Raw genomic sequence first — 10510 nt, 5'->3', positions numbered from 1 at the left:
CTGGTTCTGCCAGTATCAAACGCCTTTCAAAGGCCATCATGTTGCCCTCAGCCTGTATTGCCCTCAGCGAGCTTTAATCACTTCCATCATGGACGTACAGAGGACAACACACTTGTCTATAACACAGGTTTCGTACTTATAGCCTTATCTTGCCTCGGCCAAAAAGCATTTGAAGAAAACTCTTGTGTCATTCTGAAGTCTTAACCATATATTTTGACCTCAATGTTTTTTGTGACAAGTTTGAGTCCGCAGTTTTGAGAGGTAACTAGTTGAAGTTGAACTCAGTGTTATAGACAAAGGTGTTGCGCACTGTACTAGTAGCAGCACAAAACACAAAAGAATTCATACACAAGCAAGAACTAAGGTCAAGTAACATGAGAAGCCGGTGTGCACTAGATAGCTGTCGCACAGATGCAGGAGATGGCAATAGCAGTAAGATGCTTTCGTGGGATGAACTTACATTCTGCCAATGCCACCTGTATTAATATTGCCTAACATGTCACCCGCTTTCCAGTGGAAACAGTAGGGATGCTTAGTTCAGCCGCTCGTCCGCTATGCAGCGCACGCTGGCTGACGTCCCGCCTTACGTCACTGCCCGGAAGTTGAAAATGCTGCTCCTACTTGTACTGTGCATGTCTGTCACCTCTCCTGTTGAATGTCAAGAGCCGTTTCATTCACATGTTAGCCGTGGCGGGGTGTTAGTTCCGAAGTCACGGGGGATCTCGCTAAACCTGTCACTCGTTTTATACCTGCGGCGTTTTTCAAAAAATTACTGACGGCGGCCAAACTGAAATAGTGGTATGAACATATTTATTGTTGGGTAGACAAAAAAGCAAACAGAAAAGAGCTTATTGCTGATACTACAGCATTTGTGATGCGAATGCCGAATTTAACGCCTTAGACGCTCAGCTTGTGGCCTGAGTTCTCGCAGGGCTTCGTACCCTTTCAGCTTGACACGGTTTGCTTCACAATGAAGCGGTTTGCGTCCGCTGTGCCGGTAATGGTAGATATAGCAATTTTAATAAGGAACAGGAGGACCCAGAGTCCAAGTAGGTAAGCGCGCAAAAGCCGCATCAGCCTGCGGCAGCACAAGTGGTTTTGTGTCCGCGGTTGCGTGGGTGGTTTATCAGCAGCTGACTAAGACAGGCAGGCATTAAGGAAAACAAGAAGGTGCAGGAGTGCCACCTAGGGAACAGTAGACAAACTGTCAACTATTTCGCATAGTTTCTGCGAAGCAGCGTTGGCTGGCAGACATGCACGCAGGAAGGCTAGCGAGCGGGAAAGGGTAGAAGAGAGCAACAGGAGAGTAGCTGCTTGGCCATTTTTCGCTCACGCATTTGGCAGTGTTAATAAAGGTAGCACTGATTCTGCCAATGACCGGTATGTAGGACGAAGGGCAACTTTCATATGCGTTTGGAGGGAAAACTCTACCTATGTTCATGTTTAAACGGTAAGTGCCCAGCAGGCAGAATGACGCAGGATTGGTGTAGAGGTCTCTTTGTTAGCAGTCAGATGTAGAGTTCCTGTATATATCTCACCTAGGGAAGCAGAGTTGTGCATCCACCTGCCATCTTGAGTTCCAAAGTTCTGCAGGGAAGCCACCCATCATGCATCTAGGAGCCACCGTGGCGGTTGCAGCGGCAGGGCGAAGTCAGCTGGTGTGTGTGCTGCTGGCTGACTGGGTCGGCCGCTGCGTGGGGCTGAAGCTCCACGGGACAGCCTCAGCCTCTGACCTGCACACAACTGGAAAAGAAGTTCGGTGCAAAGCACTGAAAGTGGGCTTTCCTGTCAAGTTGGTACCGGCAGCGCGGCTGCTCGTGGAAATCAGACGCGCAACTCTGCGAAGCATATGCAGGAGGAACAAAATGAAGCATATACAGATGAGCTATATTCAGCACCTAGGTGGGCTATATTCAACATGCTGCTAGTTTACTGCGTTGAAGTAAACGGTGGGCATTCCCCATTGTTCTTGTTTTCCTCCATGGCCAGCACTGGATTTCACCCAGATCTAAACACTTCATTTCATGCTACACCGGTTAGGTAACAGATAGGGGGAAGAAAGTTGTCGCAATGACACTTGTCTTTGGAAGCTCACGGATCCCCCCGATTAAGTGACTTGTCGTGGATCTTGTTCTTCCTTGGTAAAAAAAAACAAAACAAGCAGGAATCAGTACGTACATGTTTCCTGCATCACCAAGGGTCATGCAGTTCAATTGGGATGCAAGGGATGAAGCAAAAAAGCAATGACGTCCGTTGTTTCTCGCCTTGCAGTTGGACTGCGGACACCCAAAGTGTCGCGAGGAGCCCGCCTGCTGGGTACACCGGACTACTTGGCTCCCGAGCTGCTGCTAGGACAGCCACATGGTGGGCCGCACTGAAATGCTGAAACAGAACAGATTTTCAATTTGTAGAAAGCTGTCAAAGATTTTTTCCATGTCTACAAAGGAAATTGACTGCAGTAAATGCTACTAGTGTGCTGAAATGTATAAGCATCTTTATAATCTTTAGTTCTTGCTGTTTTATTTAGGATTGCTTTTAAATTTCCATCTAAAGATTTGCACGTTTTGTCCGCTGCATGGCAAGTGCTTTACAGTTATGCAAGTGGGACTCTGAAGTACTATATAAATGAGCCTCAGTTGACGGTACACTATTTTTAAACTGAAGAAACCAGAAATTAGCAGAATAGAAAGTACATTTTAGGCCTCGTAATTTTATGTAACAATGGTCAGGAATGCATGAGAGATTCTATAACTTGAGCTGTGCCAGTTGGTTGCACACTTGAGTGTGTTGCACAGGGGTGGGTCCTAGTAATACATATCATTACAAAGCTTTCGTCACCACTTGCAGTGTAAGACCCTAGGTTGAGAACATTCTTAAACTGGACCCACAGGTACCTCCTGAGGGGATTGATCAGTGTTAACGGTCCCCAGAAATTTTTAAAGCTCTGCCGCCACGCAAAATATATCAACATTTGTGCGAGCATACACAGCGTGGAATGGTCTCCTGAGTACTGATGTGTCGGTATTGAAAAGTTTGAACGATGCCCAAGCAGTGTTTACTATTTGAATCAGTTTGAAGTGCTCTTACTACTTGGAAGTGCTCAAGGAGTTTTTTTTCTTCAATTTGAAAGGTGCAGCTGGCAGCATTGCCACAAAGCACTCACTGTTGGAGAAATTCCAAGCTGCACAAGTGCTAAACCAGTGTTGTGTGCACTCTTGCACCAGTACGGTAAACTAAAGCTACATTGAGGCGACTGCAGGTCCTCCGGTGGATTGGTGGGCACTAGGAATATGCCTGTACGAGTTCATGGTGGGGGTGCCCCCGTTCTGCGACCAGACCCTCGAGGCAGTGTTCGACAACATCCAGCATGGAGGTGGGCCCTGTGGAGGCTTTGGGTTATGGCGTGGATGAAAGCATAAACACTGGAACAAAAAATATAGTTAAGAGACTTCAGGGAGAAGGAATATAGTGCCGCTGCAAGGCAGTCGCTGGGGCTGGTCAATAGTGCATTGTTCCCTGGTACCACAAACTTGACAAGGGCAAACTTGACCTGTGTTGGGAAAGCGAGTTGAAGCTCTTGGTTAAGTTTCGTTCAATCAAGTAACTTGACATTAATTAAATTTGGCGCATAAAAACATGATGTTCGTCGACCAGCAACCAAATTTGGCTTTTGGTCTGATTTAATTTGCGAACTACTTGGTGCTTGTTCCTGTGTGTCGTTTCAGTTGCCTTGCTCTCATTTCCGATCTGCAGAGTGCAGAGTTTGCTTGGTGAGAGGGAGCGAGGAAGGAGTGAATGACTGGGTAATAGACCCTTTGCAAAAAGGCGGACAGCACTGAGAATTCAGCGGTGCTAACACTGGTGGTGAACGCGACAACGCCATTAGAAAGGAAGCAGGTCGTAGCAATGCCGTTGCGGTTGCACGTTTTCGCCCATGGCTTCACGAATCTGTTGCCCCACGACGCGTATGCAATTACGTGGACGGTGGATGGTAGTTACTCCATAGAAACTCTGTGCTCGCAGCCTTTTCGCTTCCTTTCTAATGGCGGCGCAGCTGGTGCACAGTGTTGCCAGAGTGGCTTGCTGCTTTTCTGCCAACGATTTGGCCATTTTGCAAAGGGTCTATTCGGCAATGAAATGCTTCAGCAAATATGTGCCATAAATGCTCTTTGTTTTTTGTTATGTGATCTTCCCTGTGGCCACAAGTTTTAAATGGTGACTCTCCAAGAATATGTTTGCACTAAGTTTGCTGCTTTTTTAGCAACCACCTTTAATCGGCATGCTTGTGCCCCTAGCAGAGTGCCTTCCATGGTAGTACACAGAAGCAGTCTGTGTGGGCCGAAGCAGCTGACATTCTAGTAAACGGCCTATATATTGACGTACTGCACAAAGGGGCAATTGAGGCCTTGCCCCCATTTGCTTTGGGAGAATTTGAGTGTTGGCCAGCAATGCACCAACTGTTTTAAATGAGGCAGTGTAGACGGTGGTGCTTGTGTGTTTATCAGGGTTCGCACTGGTCCTTGAAAACTTTGAAAGCCCTTGAATTCAGAAGAGTCATTTTCAAGGCTTTGAAATCCTGGAATTTTTTAGCGGTCCTTGAAAAATGAAAACCCTTAATTTTCATGGTGGCAATCAGTGTCTCTGTCTTTGAACAAGGATTTAAAATTGTTGTCATTGATTTTATGTTTTAACTAATGTAAAAAATTGTAACAATCACATTTCTATGTATTGTGCAAAATTAGAACAGATTTAGCAAATTTTTGTTACAAGGCAACACTGGGGGGGCAGGAACTTTTCAATCCGATTCATGTTGTGATATAATCCAATGGAATCGGGCTTCTCTTGCCTTCTTTAATCTTTCCTCCATCGTTATGGTGACATCATAGCCTGCAGACACTCTCTCATTGCTTGTTTGCTGCGCCTCACATGCTCCTTCTGGGTTTCCTTTTACATTGCACGCGGTGGATGTGGATGTAACTGAAGTTCGTCAGCCTGGGAAGTGCGCCTTTCAGCAGTAGTGGCTGAGCAAGAACCTGTACAAAGGCAGGGTTTCCCCTGATCTAATGGGCATGAATCGCTTGAAATGCAAACCATGCAGAAAAAATTTGACACTTTTTCAATGGGAGAGTGTGCACTAGAAAGACATGACAACGTGAAGGCACCAGGTAGTAGTAGCTTCTTAAAGAGAACTTGGTGGTGTACGTGAGTGCCTAATGCTCTCAGATATTGTGCTATAAACAACTTTTGCATTATGTTGAAAAAGTTATGGATAATGCCAACTTGAACATTAGTTGGGATCTTTGAAAATGTATTTTCTGGTCCTTGAAAGTCCTTGAAAACTCTTGAATTTTTGCCTTTGAAACCTGTACGAACCCTGAATTTATACAAGGCATCAACGAGCCATTAGTTGGCCACTGCTGGAGCTTAGTACAAAACAAGGTTAGCTGCCTTATACTTGTGCTACATGAGCATTTTGAAGGCCTTTGAGTCGAATATCATCCGACTCAAATGACACCTTTGAGCTGCCACATGGCGTTTTTCAAAGGCCTTTGGTTGAAATGCCATTTGAGTCAAAGGAGCAACACTAACAACCTTTGAGGTTTTCAAAGGCCTTCGATACACGAACGATCGTACTCTCGGGCACAGTTCCTGCATGCCGTAATTACAAAAACAATTCTTTACGAGTTGAAAGTGCCCAAAAGTGTTGAAAGTGCCCGATCTTCATACTTTTTCACTTGTTTTTGTTCTATCATTTGCTGTACTGTACGTTTGCAAGGTAACTTGGTACTCTAAACACTGGTGGTGCAAAAAAAAGAAAGAAACCCCTGTTGTCAGTGCATGTTTTGTGTGCACTAGTAGACTGTTACCAATTTCATCACTAATAATTTTCTTGCCCATTTTAACTGTAAAATTAAATTTTTGCCAAGAATGAAACAGGGTAGCAGTGGCGACACCAAAACATGGCGGGCGTAAGCAGAAACTTTCGACTGCCTTTGTCGTGTAGATTGGTGGAACTCCTTCCACTTCGAATGGCATTTAGCCATTCGACTGAAACGTCTTCTCAAATGCTCGTGTAGCACAGGTATTACTCCCGTGACCAAATGGGTGCACGCTGGACTGACGCATTAAAAATCGGGTGATATGTATGCTGAGAAATGCAAAGCTGCTCAAAAGTGGTCCTCGTGCACGGCGATGAGGCAAGGCTGCTTGGCCACCATGCACTCCCTTACTCAGGCTTGACGTGGCCGACGGGAAAGGAGGCCCTGACTCCCGAAGCAATGGAGGCTGTGGAGCAGCTGCTCATCCGAGACCCAGAGGCCCGGCCAGGTTTTTCTGGTAGGTGCTTCAAAGAGTATTCCGCCCTCTTGATAGCGCTGGCAAAGAAAACTTTAAAGCGATCGCAAATGTGTGGTCATGCTGCTGACCGCTGTGCCAGTTCACCCAGCACAAAAAGTGCTTCCCGTATCTTGGTTTTAAGGTTTACAATAAACATTTCGGTTGATTTTAATTCCTTATTACCTATATTAACTTCGCTGACCCTTCTTCTGTCTTTAATTGGCCTTAGGTTTTCTACCAGTGTACCAGTCGCATAGGAATATGCACATTACAGTTCCAGTGAAGCGAAGTCCGAAAAGCATTGCATGTGTGCTTGTGTGGAGATACTTTGGCTTCATCGATTTTACTAAGCTTTATACAGTCTAAACAAAGTAAACTACAACAAACTAAACTTAAACAAACTAAAGCCACATTCTTCCGCGAACAAATCTTGTCGTGGCTTAGTTTTATATGAGCAAATGAATTGCGATGACCCACAGGCGGCCGGCCGACTGGCTCTGTAGGAGGGTCGGCAAGTTGCACAGTGGGCGCAGCCAAGCCAAGCCTGCAAATATAAGTATCGCATGAAACGTCATAGGAAATCAGCTAGGAGGATGCAGAAAGGACAGCACCTTTTAATTGATTTTTCTACTAAATAAGTTGGTTGCAAACTGGTCGAAACATGACCTAGGGACTCCAGACTTCAATTTACGCAAGTAATCCAACATTGTTTACAAATCACTTCAGTGCCCCAAGGAGGGTGTTTTTCAGTTTGTGTTGTGCGCGAGAGTAATCAAGTTTGGTTTATGCAACCAGTGGCAGGTGTGACCCCGTGGATGTGTCACGTCCACCGTAGTTGAGAGCCATGCCTGATTTTGTGTTGAAGACCCACAGGGGGCCAAAATTGGCCACCTTGCTAGCATATTTGGGCCTGGCACAGAGGTGAAGATGTCTGACGCAGGTGTTCAGGCCTTGCCCTTCTTCCGTGAAGTCCCCTGGGAGAACCTCCTGGAGCAGACGCCTCCATTCAAGCCACATCCAGACAGCGCCACAGACACCTTCTACTTCAATGGTGGGTCGCTTTGGTGGCATTCATCCTTGTCATTTGTTTGTCGTGTCCAAGACACTGTGTTGTCCGAGTGGTTGGGAAGGAGGGGGCCATTTTGAACTTAGCAATGTAAGTGCGAACAGCCAGTGCCAAATAGGCGTCAGGGTAAGTTTTGTACAGCTGTCGCCTGCTGTGCAAAGGGATGTCATGGTCACAGATGATAGCGTGTCGGCAGGGATAATGAGGGCACAACAGATACTAGCTGTATTTTACCCTTGAATGATCACAGCAAATTAGCAATCTTAGAACCTTTCAATGTTTTTTTGTTGTTGCTGTTCTTCTGCGGCTTCATCTTTTTTAAACCGGCAATGTTAAAAACTGAATTTAGATAAAGAACTTAGGGAGGATACTGGTCTTAAAACAACTTCTTTTAATTTTCAAGTAAACTTTGTGAAGCCTGTCAGTCCTGCTGTTTTTTTTCCCATGGGTTTCAAATATGCCATTATTTTTTCGGTTGGTCAATTAGTTGCCAAGATAATTATATAGATAATTAGCCATTTTTGGTAAAACCATAGACAGAACAGTGTTGGTCATAAAACTGTAATCTTTATATTTTCCAATACTATGAACCCTTGTGAATGCAATAATAAAAGCAGTTTTTTGATGCACCGCTTGGAACTAATTTTACACCTTTGTGGCACCAGTAGCAAGGAACCATTTTGAGTGCCCATTTCAAACACTGAATTTTAATGAGCTGTAAAATTAGTTCCAAGCAATGCATCAAAAAAGTGCTTCGATTATTGCATTCACCAGGGTTCATAGTATTGGAAAATATAAAGATTACAGTTTTATGATCAACACTGTTTTGTCTATGTTTGACCAAAATGGCTAATTATTTCTAATTATCTAGAAAACTAATTTACCAACTGAAAAAATAATTACATATTTGAAATCAGTGAGGAAAAAGCACCAAGACTGTCAAGTTTCACAAAGTTTACTCGAAAATTAAAAGTTGTTTTAAGACCAGTGTCCCCCTTCAAGGGAAGGTGAAGAGGTTTTAGAAGTAAAAGAGAAGTTGATCAGCAGCAAGAATACACTAAATAGTTCCCATGAACGAAATATTTTTTCAATGCTTGCAATAGGAGCGGTGCAATAGGCAAGCAAAATTGGCCCCGATTCTCTGCCGCCATCTGGGCGCACAGTGCCGGAAGAACGAAGAGCAGAGGCAAAAACCGGCTGGGATTTGTCACAGCTGGACTTCTGGCCAGAGCGGCCGCCTGTGCCACTTTCTTTTCGCCGTGTTCCCTCTGGATGCTCACCGCAAAAAAAAAAAAAAAAAAAAAAAAAAAAAAAAAGTCACTTGTTTTTTTTTTATGATGATGATGAGTATAGCGCTTGTTTGTATGATTTTCGTGTCCAAAAAGTATTCACAAACACCAAAACCGATATCTCTGTTACCATGCAGTTTTCCTGAGTGGGATATTACCATGCCAGGATGTTTTATAATATACGGAAGCAACAGCCGAGGTGGCTGTGCTTGGTGACAGCAAATATACCGCCCTCCGCGGGATGCTTTGTAAAACTCGTGTACTTTTTTTTTTTTACAGCAAGTGACATGAACGCTTATATCTGATGCTATAGATAAGAATGATGGTAAATACTGCTATGCTTTGGCCCAAAATGTTTTATCGTGCTCCAGAAAAAGAAAGTCACGTTTGTTCACAGTATACTTATTTTCACTGCTGAACCATTTTGGAGTGGAGTCGGTGTACTGACTGCCTGTTTTTGACTGCCCACCCCCTCCTTAGTATATGTCGCAGTTGTCTTAGTGCATCATATTATGACGGAGGAGGTGAGTAGTTCTAGATGAGCACCTTTAAATGCAAATTCTGCTATCGTGTGCTTTAGAATATTAGCTAATAGTTTGCCGCTTAGAGTCAAGCTTTTGTATTGTGAACGAGGTGGTACCCAAAAGTTGAGGATTTTAAATGGAGCATGCAAACGGGGGCAGTGCACTGTATTCTGCTGCTGCTGCCTGATGTGTCGAGCACATAGTCAGCCTTGTGCATCTATGTGCCCCAATAGCCATGCCAGTGAGCGGAGGAGGTGTTGTTCCCTTCAGGGTGGCTTTGCAGTGTTGTGCTTCAGCTATTTGGCGCATTTCTTCTCAACCAATATGATGGACGTCGAATTTTGCGTCAAACTTCGTAAAACTGCTGCAGAAACTCGCAGTATGCTGCAGCAGGAAGCTTCAGCAAGGTGCATTTTCGGGATGCAAATCCTTCAAATGGGGCGGAGTGTCTGCTGGCAGTGAGTGTTCTGGATGACTGTCAACATATATAACAGAGAAAATGATAGCTGAGGCTTATAAGGCTGTCCTGGCAGACAGTAGGGGAACTGTCCATGATGGTCGTGCTGTTATAGAAAAGTCGTGGAGAACAGTGCAGTGCATTTTGTGCGACATATTCAACTTGTGCCAAGGCTGCTCAGCGACGAACAGAAGTTCCTTTGTGTTTCTGCGGGGGCAGAACTCGGACAACAAGTCAAAAACGAGCTCAGCTTCATTTCTAATATCGTAACCAGTAATGACTTACGGGTTTACGGCCATGATTCTGAAGCGAAGTAGCTGTGGTTAGTTGTAGTTGCCCAATTCACCGTGACCAAAAAAAATGTTATGTCTGTAGTCGTGTCAAGTTCACGGTGGTTGTTTTCTTCGACATTCACAAAACTGTCCGCAGGGAATTCATGCCCCAAGTTTTGCTGTGAGGTTTTGAAGGCCCAAAGGGAGAGTATTCAGCGCTAACGCCACAAACAAGTGGAACAACTGGCTTCTCCATCATCACTACGTGCCCTCTCACACATCGCTTGCTGTTTAGCGGTTTGCAACTTTGAAAAGCATCACAATGCTCCTGCACCTGCCCAGTTCATCTGACCTTGCCCCCTGTGACTTCTTCTAGTTCCTGAAAATGATATTGAGGTTAACGTGATTGAACAGAAAGTCAAAATGCAGAAGGTCCTCAATGCACTCACACTTGGGGACTTCAGAGGATCCATGGAATTATGGGAGAAATCAATAGAGCTGAAAAATGTTTATCTTCACTCTTGTCCACTTCTTGCAGTGGTGCAGTTCTTAGAAAGTGGTACAAC

The 10510-nt window shown here is 44.7% G+C and overlaps 1 protein-coding gene across 1 annotated transcript in view; it reads left to right on the top strand.

The window, feature by feature from the left end:
- Positions 1-10510, top strand: part of Gwl (serine/threonine-protein kinase greatwall) — a 60950-nt gene that overhangs the window by 48464 nt on the left and 1976 nt on the right. The window contains exons 12-15 of the mRNA XM_077690974.1: positions 2272-2364; positions 3260-3373; positions 6235-6336; positions 7277-7387. Coding sequence (XP_077547100.1) covers positions 2272-2364; positions 3260-3373; positions 6235-6336; positions 7277-7387 — 420 coding nt within the window. The remainder of the gene's footprint in view (positions 1-2271; positions 2365-3259; positions 3374-6234; positions 6337-7276; positions 7388-10510) is intronic.

The sequence above is a fragment of the Haemaphysalis longicornis genome, unplaced genomic scaffold, assembly GCF_048455015.1.
Source record: "Haemaphysalis longicornis isolate Haplotype H1 unplaced genomic scaffold, Haemaphysalis longicornis Haplotype H1 scaffold_1, whole genome shotgun sequence".
NCBI lineage: Eukaryota > Metazoa > Arthropoda > Arachnida > Ixodida > Ixodidae > Haemaphysalis > Haemaphysalis longicornis.
Note: the sequence above shows the minus strand (reverse complement) of the source record. Positions and strands in the feature narration are given on the sequence as shown.